At 45.4% G+C, this 21,361-nt stretch overlaps 1 protein-coding gene across 1 annotated transcript in view; it reads right to left on the bottom strand.

Moving 5' to 3' along the window:
* Window positions 1-11,771, bottom strand: part of LOC133354322 (anthrax toxin receptor 1-like) — a 93,075-nt gene extending 81,304 nt beyond the window's left edge. Inside the window, exons 1-3 of the mRNA XM_061571065.1 lie at window positions 11,193-11,771; window positions 6,750-6,821; window positions 629-700 (exon numbers count right to left, since the gene is read on the bottom strand). Coding sequence (XP_061427049.1) covers window positions 629-700; window positions 6,750-6,821; window positions 11,193-11,371 — 323 coding nt within the window. The 5' untranslated portion in view covers window positions 11,372-11,771. The remainder of the gene's footprint in view (window positions 1-628; window positions 701-6,749; window positions 6,822-11,192) is intronic.
* Window positions 11,772-21,361: the final 9,590 nt, after the last annotated feature.

Here is a 21,361-nt window from a genome sequence, read left to right on the forward strand (position 1 = left end):
CCGCGTCGGGACCAGTGGAGTGTATCGCTGTGATGTCTACCTTCGTATTTGTTGATCGGGCAATTGTGTTGTTATACGTTGCATGCTTTGTTCTGAACGACCAGTCGCACACTGGAGAGTTTTTAATTTTCCATGTGTGCATCGGGTATCCACGTCTGTCATGGTTTGTGCAGTGAATGCGGTTTAGAAGATGTCAGCCGTAGCGTTGGAGCGATTAAATCAGCTTCAGGTGCAGCGGCTACAAGAATCGTTGCACCGCGAGACCATGAAGGACAGCGATGGGCTTGTGGATGCCTTCATCCAGCAGTGCAGAGATAATAGCTGATCATGATGATGCTGAAAGAACCCTTTAGTAATTCAATAACAATGTCTAGCAGCTGGATGGTTTGTTGCAATGCGAGCCTGAGAGATGGCCGATGGATGCCTTAATCCAGCAGTGTATATACTATGGCTGATGATGATGACAGCGATGATGAAATATCCCAACAGTAATTCAACGACATAAAAAAACTATTATGCGACTTATAATAATATCATTAATAGCTAGGCAGTCACGCCAGGAATGAGAGTACTGGTCCCACTGGGTTGCTGCCACTGGCGTGTGTGCGTGTCACGGTTGGTGTCCCACCTGTTTCCTGTTAGGGGCATGACCACAGTCCCATGGGTGGAGAAAACAATGAAGGACATCCTCAGCTGGGGGCTGCAGCAAGAAGCAGACAAAATTCTGGTCATTGACAACGTTCATTCTCACGCAGACGGGGGGGGGGCAGGTGGGAGGGAGAGGAAACAGCGCATCAACATTCCTGCATATAATGACATATTACACGAGCATTTCTACCTGCGCAATATTCATTCATTGAACATAAAGGGAAATTTGTGAAATAATTAAATGCTGCCACTGATGATAATTGTTTTTTTACCCTTTTATCTGGCAACAAAACTGACACCTTTTTTACGAGGAGTCATGTTTGCATAGACCACAATACCTGCAGTCATAATGCAAACAAAAAACACAACTATGATAATGTATGCACTGTCCTTGAAGTTGATTGGTCCACACCCGAGACAGCTTTCCTTAGAGCCTAGTCTCACATGGGTTGGACCAGATGACGCCAAAAGGTGCACATTATCAGAGTTATGTTTTTTGTTTGCATTATGACTACAGGTATTGTGGTCTATGCAAACATGACTCCTCGTAAAAAAGGTGTCAGTTTTGTTGCCAGATAAAAGGGTAAAAAACAATTATCATATTTTTTACCGGCAAATGAGGTACCAATGGTACTGCCACTGATGTCATCATACTCTGGTTGCTGGCTTCGTAGTGCAGGGCGCCGCGGTGGCGAGATGTTAACTACCTCGCCTGGTATGCAGGAGGTCGTGGGTTCGATCCAAACCTGACACCTGTATATTTGGAGTTTGCAGTGTCTCTCTCCCTGTGGTCGCGTGGATTTTTCGTCCAGGTCCTCCAGTTTTTCCCCTCCACATTTAGAAGAATGTGTTTAGAGTATTTATTCGGCTGCTATACATTTCCACATCGTAAGCCACATTCATTGAGCTATTATTTGTGGCCAGGTCACTTCTGAAAAAAAAGAGCTGTATAGCCCAGTGGGCCTTACCTGGTAAATAAATACATGGTTTAGTTTAAATATTCTTAGGTTTTCGGTAAAGTCACATAGGTAAAAATTTAAAATTTAATTTAATTAAAGTAAAATTATTATTATTTTTTATTTTACTTTTATTAATTTAAATTAATTTTTTTACCTACGTGACTTCACCGAATATCCTAAGAATATGAATCCTTGCAGTCACGAAAGCTTCAAATCTAGAATTAGTTTAAATAGTTTTATAGCATTGCGCCAACCACTGTGCCACCACTCACCACTTTAAAAACGACAATGCAGGAACCATACTGTACAAATAATTAATTGGACGATTAGGCTCCAAAGGAGGCAAGTGGGAGTGCACTGGTCAGGGCATGGAGCTATTTAGACCTGGCGAGTGCGATTCCCTGTCATGGCTCACATCGTGGTGAAGTATGGTCCAACAACCCCCTCAGAGAATGGCAAGAGAAATGTTCCGACAGACCTGTTCTTCACCTGAGGACGGCTGCTTGCGTTGTGGCCGAAACGTCGTGAGAATTGTATTTTATTATTTTTTCATTTAATTATTTCCCTTCTACATGACTTTACCGAAAGAACCAAGAAGAAGAGAAATGTGTTTTAAATATCAAGAAAATATACATTTTCAGACGTGTCTCCTTGTTAATGAATTTAAATTTCACATCACCCATATAATGTATATACAGTACATGCATTGCGAAGCAGTTCATCGTACACATGAATGTTTATGGGTGAATAAGTAAGCAAGCACATCGGCACAATAAAGACATGCTTGTGAAATAACTACATGTGTTTTTGTTTTTACAAATAACTCTTACAGCATGTTCTAAATCTGAAATAAATCACAAGTCCACCGAACCAGCTGCAAGGGTCAGTGTAATGCAGTGGTCGATGAACCCAATGACCTCAGATTGATTCCAGGCCACAAATAACATCAGTGACCAGTGATGTTAATACCCGGCCCGTGCCTCCACTAGATAGACTCGGCCTTAAATGTCTCTCTCACATTGGGGTATGAACATCACAAGTCCACCGAACCAGCTGCAAGGGTCAGTGTAATGCAGTGGTCGATGAATCCAATGACCTCAGATTGATTCCAGACCACAAATAACATCAGTGACCAGTGATGTCAATACCCGTCCTGTGCCTCCACTAGATAGACTCGGCCTTAAATGTCTCTCTCACATTGGGGTATGAACATGAGCACTGGGAATACAAAGGTGGCCAGGTGTGCTGCTGGCTATACCAGTAACATCGCCCTCTTAGCATGCCTCAATACTGTAGGCGTTCACGACCAGATTGTATCTTTTGATGGTGTATGTGTGGGAGTGTGTGCGTTTCAGAGCCAACACATACAGAAGTAGGTCATTAAATAATACAATACACTCCCTAAAACAATAAATCTCATTTATGTGCCACGTTCACCGCGTGTACATGTCCTGGTTTATTTTAAGCGAGATTTTTTTTTGTAACACAATAGACTTGGCAATGCTACGGTTTCGGACGATGACAATAAAAATATGGGCCCCTCCTGATCGCCCGGCTTCGAGTGATTTCCGACAATGGCGTGCTGCCCCTATTCATGCCCTCAATTTATCATCCACCAGTTTTAATATCCCAAAGTGCACCGCCTCTTGCAATGGATCTGCGGGCGTAAATGTTTACGCAGAGTGCAGGAACGCCGCTCGTTTCCTACCCAAAGCCATTGCGGAGAAATTTCATTTGCACGCGGCCTCATTAGTCAACAACAAAGCCAAGGTGTGCGGAGTTAAAAATATAAAATTTACTTGCGTTATTTTAATTTTGGATATCTGCTGTGGAATACTTTCCACAGCACTACATTGTGGAAATTCTCAGCTGCTGCCATGAATTTACGTCCATCCCTGCCAAGGCCTGTGCTCACCAAACGCGAGCACCGTTCATCATTTGCATTCGTTACCAATAAACACATCTGGCTCATCATCGTCAGCCGTGGCGAATCCACTGCTGGATGAAGGCCTCCCCTTCCCATAGCGGCCACCGCGGCTGCTGCCACCTATCGCAATCTTGCAACGTAATCATCCTGCACATCAAGCAATGTGACCGCTCCATATTTGTCAGAGGACGTACAGCGACGGTGTGTTCCATTCTTTGGCTGCCACTCCATTATTATTATTCTTATCCCTTCTTAGTGACGTGTCCCTGCTGCCAATTCACCAGAGTCTATGCACTTGTACATAGCGATGGACAGATCCATGACGAATCCTGTTCAAGCCCAGCGATTGTTAGCACCCGCTGCTCCGTCACCATCCCAAGTTGTGAGATCTAGAGCTGTAGAGACTGGGGGTTGTGGTCGTGGTACACCGAGGGGGATTAAATATCAAGATGCCATGACCATTCTTGTACATATTCGGCTGGCCATAGGGATGGCGACCCTATTTGCAGGCAAATTCAGGATGGTTTACATCAACAATCTAACTCAGCAGGTAGCTGATTTAAAAGTAATTTTCAGCAATAGATGCAAATTTCTCGCAGCACGAACGGACGACATAGATGTCACCACTTAATATTACGTGCCACGTATTGAAGTGAGTGTGAAAACATACAAAGAAATTCATGCAAATAAGTATGAAGCAATATTTATGGTAATACTAGTGCTCAAAACGATACAAATGAGCCAGAGCAAATGGAGAAACAAACCCAAAGGACTGATTGCTGCCACTCTCGGCTCTTGTGAGCTGTTGGCCGTCATAACGCTGTGTGGCAGAAAGGGCCCAAGACTTTGGGTGTCATCTTGGTAAGCAAAGCATCCTGGGATTCCTAAAGTGTTATACTATTGTTGACGCCATTTCGGCATACGCATCATTAGTCTGCAAGTCTATGCCTACAGCGCAGCAATCTTGAGAAGCAAGATAAGTGATACAAAGTTCAGTATCATGCAAACAACTTAACTCGCAGTCAGTGTCTCCCTGTTTCAGCTATGAGCCACTGGTGGAAATTCCACATTCCTATGTAGGAAATGAGTCTGCCCTTAGGACAACCATTGTTGACTTCTCACACAATGTGGTCATTGAGTTTTTTTCAACCCAGGATGGGTGATGGGGTTGAATCAATATCAATAAGAATCTAGATGAACTTGTTCATAATTGAACAATGATAGAGATTGTCTAGATGGATAGTACCAGGCTGGTCAGTGTGGTCAATATAAAATAATATTGCTTTTTCACAAACGCCAAGAGCATTAAAAAACTTAAGAAAAAACAATAATGATTGAAAGAGCTGTCTCAGCCAGCGGCTAAAGCTTTCACCTTGATCCCAGTCACGGCGGCGCTATGAAGACAAAGAATTCAAAAAATCCGGAGTACATTCGAGAGCTGTGTTGTTTCTGTCCAAACACGCTCGCACATTTCTCTCACGTTTGCCGCGTACTGTACAAAGTTCAAGAAAGATCCTTTTCTTATCTACAGAGCACGGTTACAAACAGAGGACTTAAAAATCTGTACGTCGCATATCCGACCGTCGCATATCCACTCTGACCAATTTGCCGCCCACACCCCGTGCAGTGATTCTGCACGGCTGTGTAACTGTAATTTTTTTGTAGATGTTCACGTATCTGCCCCTTGCAACACATTTTTGCTTTTACCTCGATCCTCGGTGAGACTGATGTGCGATTGTTGCACTGTGCGCATCAATAAAAACACTTGTTATACGACCCCTCGAATGGATTCACAGTGATGTTTGCCTGCCTCCTTTCACAGCTGTGAATGTTTGAAACGTTACGAGAAAATTAAGCTCCCACATCCCACGTTTCACTTGGTGAACAATTTAAATCGGTAGACAGTTTCCTGAGTGTGTTTATATGACATGTGATGGCAAGTGCATGATTGTATTCCATTTCAAAGGAAACATGATACCCACAAAGACATCAGCATGCCGAAATCTTGGAACAAATCTGCATTTCATCAGTGCCCCACCCATGTTTTTTTTTTCAGAATACTAGGCCATGATAGTAAAACCATAATAGACTTTCTAAAAACCCACACTTTTTGTGGCATTCGAGATACGAAGTAAAATTTCCAAGATAACAATCCAATGTAAAAAATATTCTTTAATCTTGATTTGGAGCTTTCGTGACTGCAGGAATCCATACTCTTGATTCTTTCGGTAAAGTCACGTAGGTAGAAATATAAAAAATGATAAATCAGGATGTTTCGGGCGCAACACAAGCGTGACTTTACCGAAAGAACCAAAGAGTATAAATCTTCTTTATTTGTATTTACCTAGTGGTGAGACAGTGTGCGAGTTAAAAGGGCCTAAACATTTTGGTGAACTGGACTGAAGGTTCACTTCGTGCGAGCAACGAAGCTTTCTGAGGTGTTTTGGCGTTGTATCGAGTGTTGTTCGGCACGATGTCGGACGTTTCACTTCATGTGCTGGAAGCTTCTTCAGAAACAGTCAAATCTGGTCAGGTGACACCGATTTCAAGTGCTTTACTCACAACTGGATGGTGACGAGTTCTAATCCCGGAAGGCAGTCACCTCAGTCATTCCACTCAATATTAATCAAGCGGTCATCGTGTGGATGTTACGAGCCCTGCCACTTCCATGACATGTAAAGTGAAGGCAGTGCAAATGAGTAATACCCCATTGGTCACTTGAGCAGGGTACACCGTTTGATATTCTTAGGTTTTTTCGGTAAAGTCACGTACCGAAAAAACCTAAGAATATGAATCCTTGCAGTCACGAAAGCTTCAAATCTAGAATTAATACACCGTTTGACTTTGGATTTTGAAGTTTAAAAAAGTTGAATGGTGCAGCCCTGCAATCGCCTGCTTACTCCACTACCGGCAAAAGGTTATTCCCGCTAGAGAGCTCTAGAGGGACCCACCCAGAGTATTTTGGTCCACTCGTCCACACTGATCAGAAGTCTTGAAAGAGGTGAGAGTAGCCACACTTTACCCCACCATATAAACCCTGCTGATTAACTGCGGTGAGGACAACTCAAGAAACTTGACCATTGCTTCAACTTTCAGCTGCCATGCTGGGAAATAGAACTGAACTCGGAATTGCAAGTCCTGTGTGTGAGCCAGAATACCGCAGAAGTACCAGCCAACACAATATTTCACAACAACAGTAAAAAAAAGATACATACCTTACAAATTTCTCTGCCAATTTTTCCACAAAGTGGTAGATTTCACCCCAGTGGTGTTGAATGCTCCCAGACCTTGCAGTGAAACACACACACACACGTCAACACATATCGTTATTAAGTCTGTAAACGCACGTAAAATCTAATGTGCAGTTATCATTTCAGCTAATGACAGTCACGCCACATTTCACATATCCGACGGTTCACATTGCTTGCCCGGACCCATTTTTGCACAACTCAAAATAATAATTTGCGTCGCTAATTATTATTTTGTTGTTGTTGTCGTTGTGAATTAAATACATCTTCATTGATCTAGAACCCACTTATCGTAAAGGAGTCGGTCCTTGCCCGTACGATTGGCAGTTCATCGGCACAGATTCCAGCAAGCCCAACAGTTGAAATATTACGCTTGGCTACGTCATCCATAATACAGGGGTTTTTGGGTTAGAATGCGTAAGTATAAATGTGTCATAACCCTCCACCACCCGACACGGCCAATCAGTAAATAGTTACTACTTCAGCCCACGTGACAAATCCTTTACTGATTGGCTGTGTCGGGTGGTGGAGGGTTTCGACATATTTATACTTACGCGATCTAACCCAAAAACCTTTAATATTGGTCGCGAAAGCCTACGTGTTAAAATGTGACATTGTACTCTAATGCATATACAAAGGGGCCGGATGTGTAATTTTCACAGTTGTGTGAAGTTGCTTTGTAAAGTGGGTCATTTTTTAATTAATATATTTAATTCGATGCAAAAAATAAATACAGTATTAAATATCCGAAGGCATATTTGGCTACCTGCCTCAAATCCTTTGAATGTTTTTCCTTATGCGTTCATCGGTGGTGCAGTGCCACAACCTCTGAATGTACTTTAAGCTTCATTACAGCATATAATAATTTGACCTTCAAATATCCATGTAATTCAAACTGCTAGGAATGAGATTCACTGAATGATGTTTAAACGTTCACTGCGTAGGTTTTAACTGCTTTTTGTGTTTCGTTTGTTGTCCTTCCCCCGCACCTCCAATGAGCAAGGTTGGCTACGTACGGTGCGAAAGAAGTTCAACATACGTACATTGTAACAGTTGTGTTGCTGCGTTGGTCTCAAATGTGTTTTTCAGATTGTACTGCATCACACCTTCGGAAAGCTATGCTTAAGAAATTATTTACGTTATGCAAAAATGTTTCTAAAAGAAGATACTTAATACGAAGAAAGTAACCATGTGAAGATTACGGTATTTCATTTTGAAAAATGTAACAATGAAGAATGTAAGAATGTAAACAAAAATTGCTTTAATTAATTTACAATTATATTTATCGACTGAAAATGTTTTATGACTGAAAAGAAATCCAAGGTGAATAATGGGACTGCAGAATAAGATTAATATGTGCATTCAATTTAAATAAATAAAGAATGATTCTGGAGTGACAGTTGAGAGGGAAATTATCATTTAAAAATACAACTGGGCATGGCAATGATCAGTAAGGAAAAAGCATTTTAAAATTATTAACTTTATATTTTTCGTATTAATTTGCATGACAAGGTCACCAAAAGCTCCATCCTGTATTAATTCCATCAATGACCGAAACTGCAACGGGAGGAAAGAGTCTACAAGAGAAAGAAATATCTTCAGACTTCTTGAATCAATGGGATGTCCTCTTAAATTGAGATAAACTGCCAGCGGAGAAATGGGTTTGAACGATTAAGGAAAGCGTTACGATTCAATCTTTCATGGATTACGTTTAGAGTGTCTCATGGCTCTAAAAGTGCCATCGCTGCCGAAATGAAAACCATGCAGCCTCGCCACAAGTCGTCAAACGATTCCAACTTTGACGATTACATTTCGGTTTTGTTGAATTACATCACCGAAAACATCTGAGCAAGCGCTGTGCCATTTTGCACAGGCAGGGTCAGTACTTGCCAAACCACATTTTACTTGTGCCTTATTACGAATCAGTCTGGCAATATCTGATAATCAACAGAAACACTTGGGTATTAAGTTACTGAGTATAAGTTACATAGGAAATGTAACGTTGCATTTATCTGAAGATAGAACATAGTATACCATTCTATTATTGTGCTATACAGAAGTATTGTATTATTTGGTTCTTTCGGTAAAGTCACGTAGATATAATAATAAAAAGTGGGAATAAAAAATAAAAATTATAACAAAAAAAGAAAATACAACAGTACTGTACTTGATGATTGTTTTTTACCCTTCTATCTGGCAACAAAACTGACTCATTTTTTTTTATAAGGAGTCATGTTTGCACAGACCACAATACCTGCACCCATGTGAGACTAGGCTCTAAGGAAAGCTGTCTCGGGTGTGGACCAATAAACTTCAAGGACAGTGCTCATTATCATAGTTGTGTTTTTGTTTGCATTATGACTGCAGGTATTGTGGTCTATGCAAACATGACTCTTTGTAAAAAAAGGTGTCAGTTTTGTTGCCAGATAGAAGGGTAAAAAACCAATTATCATATTTTTTACTGGCAAATGAGGTTCCAATGGAGTACTGTACTTGATAAATCATTTAGTGATCACATTTAAATGTTTTCAGCAGGGTCCTGCCAGCATTTTGATGTTTGGCCAAATCCATTCATGCGACTTTGGCTTCACCAGACAGGGGTTACATTCAACACAGCACCTCCTGACGTTACCTTGCAGTCCCATGCCGATACAACACCTGGCAAGCATTGGTGTGTCACCCATGGCAAGTACATTACTTAGCAGGCGTCACCAGCTTAGCTTCTCAGCTTCAACAAGCCCGAGTGTATTTGTGGCGATTTGATTGTAAGCTAAACTGAAGCACTGTATTCAAATATTTGCAACAGTTCTTGTACAGGAACCGTTTTTTTTATTAGAAACAAAAGCATCCGTGCATTGTGCAAGTAGCAAATCGAAAATCCACTGCTGGATGACGGCTTGCATGTCCAAGACACAAGCACCCAAAGACTTGGCCGAGGCAGCCAACACAAAACTGGGACAAACATTTGCGAGTACACAACCACGTGGGGGTCGTGGGGGGTAATTGACCACACTGCACCACACTGGTTAGTGCATGTTGGTGAAGGAAGGGGAGCATAGACACGGGAGCTCATAAACAGAGTACTGTACAACAATGGACTTTGTTGCACTGCTGTTCCCCGTCCACCACAAACAACGCAGCAGCCTATGAGCAGCCGAGCTGGTTGCCTATCCAGGCTCAGACCTGCTTAGCTTCCCAGATCTGACGGATGATGTCACATATATGGTTGCAATTGAAACGTACATTAAAAAAGAAAAAATCTCGTAATACGCAACTACATTAATAATAACCACCACTGCGACAATAACTATAATTGTAATAACGTATGAGAATGAGTTTTCCCCCTTGATTCTGGCCACAAAACAGGTGTTAAGATGATTAAACACCAAACTGAAACCTTTTACAAGAAATCATTTCTGCATTAACCACAATGCTTGTGGTCAGAATCCCCAAAAAACCACAACTCTGATAATATATGCATTGTCCTTGAAACTGATTGGTCCACACCAGAGACAGCTTTCTTTTGAGCCTCGTCTCAAACGGTGTTAGACCAGAGGACGCCAAAAGGCGTACTTATGATCATATTTTTGTACTGGCAAAGGAGATCCCATGATGTAATAATGTAGTTTATAGCAATACGACATTAACTTGATCCCAGGCGTAGGAATGTGGAAACTCCACCACTACCTTGACTTAGTATCGTCAAGCCTCACTGAACAACCCAGCACAACATCTACACATTCTACAGCGTCCCGTTAACGCTGGCGAGAAGTGAGCTGCCTCGCTTGGGACACAGGAGGTTGTGGGTTCGATCCAGATCCTGACACGTGGTTTGTTTTTCTCGGGGCCCTCTGGTTTTTGCCTCCAGGTTGAGACTCAACACGCGTTTAAGAATATTTTTGGGCTGCTCTAAATGTCCACGTAACAAGCCAATTTGTTGAGCTATCATTTGTGGCAAGGTCGCTTATGAAACAAAAAATCTACAGTCTATAGCTCAATGGGCCTTACCTGGTAACATGACATTAGTTTAATTTGGTTTTAACCACCCGGTGAATATGCCCTGCGTATTGCCAACAACAAAGAAGAGAAGCAGCAAGATGAATAAGAGGGCAGTCACCCTGCGAATCACCACCATCAACAGACAAAGATCCCCCGTATAGCTAACAGACTGCTGGGGGCAAGTGCTGTTAGCGACTGGGGGTGGTGTGACCAGAACCACGCCCGGCCGCCTTTGTCTCCCCAGTTCTGAAGTTTACACACCGCACCGACTCATTTAAAGCAGAGTCGAGCGCGATCGGTTCAGATAACGATGGCCGTGTGCGGGAACGAACTCTGCTCGTCGGATTCGTAACGCAGCGCGCTCACCACAAGCGCCACCGCTCCCCCCACCCCACCACCATCAATCCTTACTTGTCCAAGACGAGGTAGAGATCGAAAGCTCCCTGACACTGGCTCCCGCCTCGGCCCGTCGGTCCCGCCGTCGGAGTTTCAGCTCGGGCAGCGCTCACCACTGCGGCCGTCATCATCATCACCATCACCACCACGGCCACCACCTTCATCATCATCCTCATTGTCCCCGTAGTGCTCATCTTGCCACGACGGAGCTCTGCAGAGGGCCGCCCGCTAGAGCCCAGCGCACTGCGGCCGCAGCTGCAGATCACATTCTAGGCGCGCGGCATGCTGCAAAACTCTGCGGTCTTTTCCGTTTCCCCACGTTTGCTTGCTGCTACTACTGCTGCTGCTGTTGTTTTTCCTGGTCTTCCCTTTGTGCTTCGCTCGCTCGCTAAGTTTCCGAATTCCGTTACCAATGTCTTCGTCGTCGTCGTCGTCGTCACCCTATTGTGTTGCTCCTTGTATAGACATCTGGATGTTGTATTGTAGTGTAAGTGTCGTTGAATGTATAGACGGATATATGATTTAATTTTTTGGGGGAGGGAGGGAGGAGATGGGGGGGGGGAAGTGCTTAGGAATTAACAATGATGAATCGAAGGGAGCTCTGCACCACCACCCCTCCCCCTTACACTCTCTCTCTCTTCCAGCCACTGCTGGGAGTGCAGAGGAGGAGGAGGATGGGGGTGGTGCTGAGCTCCCATTGAGAGGGAGGAGACGAGAGGGCGAGACGAGGCACGTGACCACTCTTCCTCATCACTCCATCTCCCTGCCACCACCACCCAGCTTGCTACAACCACCAACAACAACAATCAGCTTGCTACCACCAGCACCAACAACAACCAGCACCAACAACAACCAGCACCAACAACAACCAGCTTGCTTCAACCACCACCACCAACAACAACCAGCACCAACAACAACCAGCTTGCTACAACCACCACCACCAACAACAACCGGCACCAACAACAACCAGCTTGCTAACCAGCACCACCACCACCACCACCCAAATTGCTACCACCAGCACCAACAACAACCAGCTTGCTACCACCACCACCCAGCCACCACCAAAGACAAAGACACCCCCCCCCCCGCCCCACGTAACAGCCTGTGTGAACAGACTGTTTGGGGCAAGTGCTGTTCGCGAGCACCTATGAAGGCCGCCGGCTCGCTGTTGCGAGGTGGGCTGTCACCAGTCGTCACCACAGCCGCACGAAGGCAAAGGTTGTGCGTGGCGTGAAATATATTTTTCGGTTTTAGTCTGCAACTGTGATGTTTGTTGTGACATTGAACAAACAACAACAAAAACATTGCAATGCATCGTACAACATGCAGCTCATTTGTCAACTGCTGGATAAAGGGTCTCTTCCCTGATGTGGTGGGGGGGGGGGGGGTCGTGGTTGGTTACTTAGGCCATACTTCACCACGCTGGTGACTGCGGGTTGCTGAAGACGCCTGGGAGGGGGGGGGGGGTATTGGCAGCTCTTAATTTAATTTCTCGTGAGATGTTTAATTCGCACCCGGCCCAGCCTGACATGGGGAAGAGGGAGGGGGGACGGGCGGCTAAATATTTTCCGAAGCTTAGCCCCGGACAGCTCCCGATAAAATTAATCCCTCGAGGTACATGGTGGTCCAGATGTCTTGTGCCCCCCCCCCCTCCATTTAATTCTGTAAAACTTGATACAAAAAAATTAAAGGTTTATTTAAAACACATGAATATGCAAAGGGTGAAACATTTTTAGGGGTCAATTAATTGTGGGGGGGGGTCACAATACATTTGGACCACCATGTAGGGGTCCAGCCGGATATTGCAGCACTGCCCCCCGCTACACACAACGACAAATTAATAACACAAGCCTCAGATATGTTTTTCCACTTATATACTGTATTTATAATGAACACTCTAAGTTGAATTACGTGCAGCCCTTTGTCATTACGCCGCTGGATGAAAAGGGCTCCCCACGCCGATCGTGAGAGTTTGACCATACTTCACCACTCTGGCCAGTGCGGTTTGGTGAAGTGAGACGGGGAGGGGAAGGCGGCAGGCTCAGAACTTCAGACATCGCTTTTTTTAGCTGGCATGTTCACCACAAGTACGTGTGGTTAGTGCAGACACGATTCCTCGCAAAAGGTTTCAGTTTTGGTGTTTTAACACCTTTACACAACTGTTTTATTATTGCCAGATCGGGTAAAACCTATTGTTATATCTTCTTGGTTCTTTCGGTAAATTCACGTAGAAGGGAAAGAATAAAATAATAAAAATAAAACATAATAAAATACAATTCTCACGACGTTTCGGCCACAACGCAAGCAGCCGTCCTCAGGTGAAGAACAGGTCTGTCGGAAAGACAGCGTCTGAAATGAAAAAAAACTATTGATATACTTTGATACTGGCAAGGGAGGTCCCATTATGTAGCTGTTCACCCCGAGCTCTCAATGTCCCTGACAGTGGCATTTTGTTTGTGCTGTTCGCCTTTTGGCGTTCTCTGGTCCAACACCGTTTGAGACGAGGCTCTAGAGAAAGCTGTCTCTGGTGTGGACCAATCAGTTTCAAAGACAATGCATAAAAATACTACCAAAGCATGTTTTTTTTGTTTGCATGCTCACTTCAAATATATGTTGTTAATGCAGTATACGATTCCTCGCAAAATGTTTCAGTTTGGCGTTTTAACATCTTAACACAACTGTTTTTATTGCCAGAAAGGATAAAGCCTATTCTTATCGCTGTTCTTGTTGTTGTTGCTGTCCCTGGTAAGGCATATAACTTTGGCAGGGCCTTGTTCATAGCGCGGTGCGCTCGTGAATGCGCCACCGCCTGGCCAGGCTTGCAACAATCGGTGAGAGGTCAATGATAAATGTACTGAACCCCGCCAGAGTAACATGGAATTGTCCCACACTAAGGTATGGTTCCCCAAACTCCGTACCTCGCGATCCTCCCCACCACGCTTATGGCTTTCCGCGTTTTACCAATTGACTCCCCATTCAATTGCAAATTAACTAATTCCACGCTGTACGCGCCCGAATATGTCTGCGTTCATAGAAAGCCGATTCAAATTAAGATTTATATATTTTAAAACTCTTTTAAATCGAAAACCAATTTCTTTATCCTTGCACCAGCGATTGTCACGCTTGGATGCGTACGGTGCGAAAGAGGTTCAACATACGGTACATACACCTGTGTGAGTGCGTGTGTAAGTGTTCATCGCGTATGTGTACGCGTGTTACATTTGACGCAGACAGCCTCAATTGCTCAACGCGTCACGTGGGGCGCCTGTTTAGCAATCATCGGGCGCGTGCAGCGTGGGAACGAGTTAAATTGCGTTTGAATGGTGATAATAAAATAATAAAAATAAAACATAATAAAATAATTCTCACGACGTTTCGGCCATAACGCAAGCAGCCGTCCTCAGGTGAAGAACAGGTCTGTCGGAAAGACAGCGTCTGAATGAACACCACCAGGCTTGGCAGCGTATATTTAAGCTGGGTTAGAGGGGGAAGAGCGCCTTGACAAAGGAATTTGCATATCAATAGGAATTTAACATATTTATGGCAAATGCAGATATGGGATTTGTCATTACTTGTGGAATGCGTAGGAGGTGGGCGGGGGGTTTCAAAGTCATATTATGCCCGTGCATTATGCAGGACTTTACCGAAAGAACCAAGAAGATGGATCCCTGCAGTCACGAAAGCTTTAAATCAAAATTTGAATGGTGAGTCAATTGGTGAACGCGGAAAGCCGCAGGGAGCGTGGTGGTGGATTGCGAGGACCGGGGTTTAGGAAGGCCTGGCGTAAAGGTGTACCGTGTGCAGCTCTACACGGCAACAGCATATGGCTGTCGATCTTTCTGTTGCAGCGGGAATAAAAAGTGCACAACGGGATGACGCCCTCGCGTGTGCGTTTGAGTTATTTTCCTCCGGAGCAGAGAGACCCGCGTGCGCGTGTGGGTGGGGAGCGGCGTTGTGACGCGGTTAGCGCGTCGCGCTACGGACCTGGCCACCCGGGTTCGATTCCCACTAACGGCCAACACCAAGTGAAGGTTATGTGAGCTGGGTCTGGGCCTCGCCTAGGTCGACTCGGCCTCAAATGAATACCCGGTGCGGTGTGTTAACATCGCCGCTGTGGGGAGACGAAGGCGGTCTGGCGTGGTGGTGGCCCACCCACCCACCCCCTCGTGTGCCGTTCCGGCCTTCATAGGTGCTCGCTAACAGCACTTGCCCCAACAGTATGTAAAGGCTATACGGGGCGTCTTTGTCTTTGTGTGGTGGTTACTGTGCACGATTTACCAGCGAGATGAACGTGAACGCTTCGAAGCGAATTATTTGTTGACGTCCCAAATGCAATTCAACGTGCCAGCACCATTGCATATACATTTACCTTTTAATATGAATTCGTTAATTTCGTGAGTTTTATTGTTGCACGTTCCGTCTGATACTCAACAGCTACTAATAGTGTAACTATTCACATGCACATTTAAACACTGCTCAGTCAACCAGATCCTGGTGACATCCTCCCCATGATGCCCCTTCGTGGCGCTGTATATCCGAATTTGGTCCGGGTCTCTCGCAGTTCAACTCAGCCTAAAATGAGTATCGAGAAAATCAGCACTGTGGGAGACAATGCGGTCAAGGGGCCGTCCATAAATGACGTCACGCACCTAGGGGGGGTCAGACATTTGTGACGATGTGTGACGAGAGAAGGGGGGGGTGAGAAATGTGACGTCACACCAAAATGCGCAATTTTAAATAAATATAGAATTGTTATAACAACACTAATTGTGACAACAACACTCCTACAACATCAGAGTGCAGCGCGGGGGGGGGGGGGGGGCAGAGCTTTGGGACGTCATACTTGAGGGGGGGTCTGACTTTTTGTGACGCCGTGTGACGAGGGGGGAGGCGGTCAAAAATCGTCCAAAATCGCGTGACGTCATTTATGGACGGCCCCAAAGGCGTGGGCCTTGCTACTCATCATACCACCTCGACGTGCGGCGTCCTGCCTTATAAGGTGCTCGCTAACATCAAATGCCGACACGAGCTGTAAGACTTAACAGGGTATCGTTGTGTGTATGAAACATCATCAGGTGGTACTCATTTTATCGACCTCGTAAATATTCTAATGCATGGCAAGGCATCAAGCGTGGCCTGGATTTGAGCTCACGATGGGGAGCACTGCTCCCTGTTCACATCTAAGCTGTATCTCGGGAAAGGAAAGTCAACAGAATGGACGGAGCCCCTTCACACGAATGCAGAATTTCCACCACTCACTCGACACTACCAGTGGGAGATGAACGTCTCACACAAAAGCTTGTTCGAACCAGAGACTGACTTGATACACATTACTTGCATTTCTACTATAATGAGCCAAGAATTTATGTCTGTGTGTAACGCGCGTGACGTCACTCCACATGCCGCACCCCCTGCATTAATATTCATGAGTGGGTGGATTTTTACCCTCACGCAGAAGGTCGAGCGGAAATAATTTTTTTCGCAAATTCGCTTAAAGTTTTACGTTTCTTTATTGAAAGTTAATTTAATAAGTAATTCTACACAGCAACAAAGTGGATTTGGTGTCTTTATTTATTTCTTCAGCACTTTAGACAAAGGTAAGTCTAATTTATGCTTATACATTGTGGTAAAATAGACATTTATCGGTGATTTTCCAGATATTGTATCGAATTCCAATTTATTTCAACCCCAGCGACCGAAAGCAGAAGAAAATACATTATCAGAGCAGTGAATTTGAACAAATTGAAGGTCAATTATATACAGTGCTACAGTGACATGAAGTGAGTTGTTTTATGAATTCGTTTTGTGCAAGATTCACTGCCATTAATACAATGCTACAGTGAAATGCAGTGAAGTGTTTGATGACATACTTTCGTGCAAGATTCACTGCCATTAAATTTCCACAAGATACAATTATACTCTGCTCAAATTTTTTCGTAAATATTACAGCTTCCGTCCTAGGACGAGCGAACACGCTAATACGCATATAAACTTACTACCAATTGTTATCATACAATCTAGCAAAAACACATCTACGTGATGGAATTGTCAAGTGTAGTGTAAACATATCATTAATAAAACTATTTTTTTTCTATGCCTCGAGTTTCCTGGCTGGCTGCTCACTGGGCTCCTTTCCACCCCAACGATTACTCCGACTCGAGGGGCTGCGGGCCGTTGCCACCGAAACTAGCCGGGTAACTGGCTACACGGGATTTGTTTTTTTCCTTCCGTGAAACAAATAAACGTTGGATTGAGTTGAAACGGCGGAAGAAGCTCAAAAGACATCGAATATATATGGCAACACCGAAGACGTGGAAGTCAAGGAATACATTTCATTTAAAATTGTTCTAACGTTTACATTTGTGCTCCTGGTAATGCAATTATTTCCCCAGAATGCTTACACCATAGATTTCAAAGAATACAGAATATCTTGGCATTTTATTATTACGCAAAAAATAGCATGTTACTTTTTGTGCTCCGAGTACAGGAGGAATGAGAGAAGATGATGAAAATGACAGCTATCTCTTATTTTCCATTGAAAGGCAAAGGGTTTTCTACTGCCAATAATAACAACAATAGCTTACAATTGAAAGAAATATTACCGTGGAAATCACTGCACAATCTTTTGTCAATCCATTGCTAGATATCCTCCGGACGCTGTCTCGGACGAGGAGATTGATTGACCATACTTCACCATGCTGGTGAAAAAATCTAGAGGGTGATTTCTGGTTTCCAAATCCTGTTTACCATCCATTACACCACGACAGCGTTCTCGTCAAATGTCTTGTCGAATTTAATTTTGTAAACATTTATAAATATTTAGTAATATTTGTGATAATATTATGCATAAATTCTACCTAGCGACCCCTTCGAGTTCAATTTCCACTCACGACCAACACCAGTGGCCAATATTTGATCGGGTCCGGGGCTTCCCCTAGGTCCGCTCAGCCTTAAATGAGCACACACACCTAGTGTGGGTGGCTACACACCAGCAGGCCGGGCGTAATGGTGCTGACCCCCCCCCCCCCCCTCGTGTGCCACGATGGCTGTACGTATACGTAGAGGGCAAGGGAGCCGACAGTGTGTGTCTGTGTGTGTGTCTGTGTGTGTCTCTGTGTGTGTCTGTGTGTCTGTGTGTGTGTCTGTGTGTGTGTCTCTATGTGTGTGTCTGTGTGTGTGTGTCTCTGTGTGTGTATGTGTGTGTGTGTCTCTGTGTGTGTCTGTGTGTGTCTCTGTGTGTGTCTCTGTGTGTGTGCCCTCTGCGGGGAGCGGTAGTGTAGCGGTTAGCGCGCTGCACTACGAACCTGGCGACCCGGGTTCGATTCCTTCTCACGGCCAACACCGGTGACGATTATCTCAACCGATCCTAGGCCTCCCCTAGGTCGACTCAGCCTCAAATGAGTACCTGGTGCGGTGTGTAAACATCGCCACTAGGGAGACAAAGGCGGCCAGGCGCGGTGTTGGCCACCCACCCCCTCGTGTGCCGTGCCGGCCTTTATAGGTGCTCGCTAACAGCACTTACCCCAACAGGTCTATTACAGTCTATTACAGGCTATACGGGGGATCTTTGTCCGCATTGATATGAATGGAGTCGGGTAACCGGGATGGTTGGGTGTGTGTGTGTGGAGGGTCACCGACGCTCATCAGCGGCCAGGGATTACATGCATGGCGCTGCTCGCTGTGAAAGCGGACCTGACATGTATGCAAGCATCGAGCGAGGTTGCGCACAAAGCCGCGTCTCTCGCTGTGCGGCCACGGATGCCTCGGTCACGCCGAGGCGGACGGCTCGCGGACAATGGTGCCTCGGCTTCGGGAGCGAGGCTCCGGACAAAGCTAACGCGACTAATGGTGCGAACGCTCATCAACGCCCACCGAGCATAAGCTGTGCGTGCGTGTGGGTCTGTCTCTGAGCGCGCGCGCGTGTGGGGCTGTGTGTGTGTGGAGCGGTTAGTGTAGCGGTCAGCGCGCTGCGCTACGGACCTGGTTCGCCCGGGTTCGATTCCCTCTCACGGCCAACACCAAGTGACGATTATTTGAACCGCTGCTGGGCATCCCCTAGGTCGACTCAGACTCAAATGAGTAACGTGGTGCGGTGTGTAAACATCGCCACTGGGGAGACAAAGGCGGTCGGGCGTGGTGCTGGCCACCCACCCCCTTGTGTGCCGTGCTGGCATTCATAGGTGCTCGCTAACAGCACTTGCCCCAACAGTCTGTTAAAGGCTATACGGGGGATCTTTGTCTTTTTGTAGTGCTGAGCGCACTGACTCTACGAACCTGGCCACCCGAGTTCGATTCGTGCTCACGACCAATAACAGTGGCGAATATTTAAACCGGTCCTCGGGTATCCCCTAGGTTGACTCAGCCATAAACAAGTACCTGGTGAGATGTGCAAACATCAGCACTGGGGAGACAAAGGCGGGCGGGCGTGGTGTTGGCCACACGACACCCTCATGCCTTCATAGGTACTCGCTTAAAGCACTTGTCCCCAAAAGCGTGTGTAGGAGGATCTTTTGTTATTGTACGTGCCTGTGGGTTTGTGTTTGTGTCCGTGTGATTCTGGGTGTATCCTGTATGAAAGTGTGCCCGCGTGTACATGTATTGTGTACCGTTGTCTAGTATTTTTGTATGAGTGTGTGTCTTTGCTGTTGTGTATTTTTGTAGCGGAGCGGTGGTGCAGCACTTAGCGCGCTGCAACTACGAACCCGGCCACGCTGGTTCGATTCCCGCTCACGGTCAACACCGGTGACGAATGTCTGAACCGGACCTTGGCCTCCCCCTGGGTCGACTCAGCATCAAACAAGTACCCGGTGCGGCGTGTAAACATCGCCACTGGGGAGACAAAGGCGGTCGGGCGTGGTGTTGGCCGTGTCGGCCTTCATAGGTGCTACTCGCTAACAGCACTTGCCCCAACAGTCTGTAACAGGCTTTGTTCGTAGGGGATGTGGTAGTTCGGTGGTTATCACATTGCGGCTACACGATTACGAGACGTCGTTACGATCTCGGCGGCCTCGGTTTAATTCCCAACCACGGCTAACATCAGTAACGCTTATCCGAACGGTTCATTGACCCCCCTCCACGTTGACTCAGCCTTAATTGTTGACCCATCTTGTTGCGTGACACCTTTGAATTAGGCACTCGCAACTCATGGGCCTCTTTCCGCGAGCTTCGCCCTCATCGAAGCGAGAGACGTTCGCGCGTAGTCCCCGTGTGTGTCAGAGGCAAGGCCGTAGCCAAGGAGTCAACATTGGGGGAGAACAAATCTTCCAGGGTGTCTGCGGGTCCCAACCCAGAAAAATATCTAAATTTGAAAACAAATTTCCTGCCTAAAATATTTTTAAAAATTCATGAATGGGATTGACTTTTTTATTTTTTACAATGTCTAATAGTGTATTGTATTACATTGATCTGTTTTTACTTTTTTACCATTTCTTGTTTCATTATATGTAATAGCAGAGATTGTGGATTAATAAAGTACAACCATAACCACAATCATATAAACAGAAATCTATGCATTGATTTATATGAAGACAAGTCCAGATATTGTGGGTAAGGTTTAGCAAATTGTTATTTATATTTCCATAGCATAGCAATTTTTTTTATAGCAATATATTGGGGGGGGGGGGGCATTTTGAGAATATTTGAATATTGGGAGTATGTGTCCCCCCCCCCCCCCCCCAATATGTATTATAATTACGGCTTTGGTCAGAGGAGTCACTCCGCCTCCTCGTTGGGATCAACAACTTCAGCTCGGGGAATAACGCGACGGCTTCATGGCGCGCTCGATCGGCGACTCGGAAAGTTTCCTTTCCAAAATCCATTTGCTGCGAGGAAGGCCGCATAATTGATGGACTTGGGGGAGTGGGGAGCGGGTGAATGATCCAAATTGAGAGGGGGCTTCGATCGGCTGCCAAACGTTTGAATTTTTCATGGGGCTCAGGCAGCAAATTAGGAACAAGAGGCTAAAAGCCATTATGCCCCTCTCCTCCTCCTCCTCCTCCTCCACCCCCTCCACACTTTCCCCCACCCCCCGACCCCAAAAGAAAAACATCTTAAACCCGTTGAGATGCCACTCGGTCTCAAAGAGGCTTATGTCACGCGTATCTGCGCCGTGTCCTTTACCCTCTGTCGCCGCGCTGAAAAGAGGGGGGTGGGGAGGCGGGGAGAGATGGGGGGTGGGAGGGGGG

Source organism: Lethenteron reissneri, chromosome 47, assembly GCF_015708825.2.
Source record: "Lethenteron reissneri isolate LAM-NWPU_2019-01 chromosome 47, ASM1570882v1, whole genome shotgun sequence".
NCBI classification, from domain to species: domain Eukaryota; kingdom Metazoa; phylum Chordata; class Hyperoartia; order Petromyzontiformes; family Petromyzontidae; genus Lethenteron; species Lethenteron reissneri.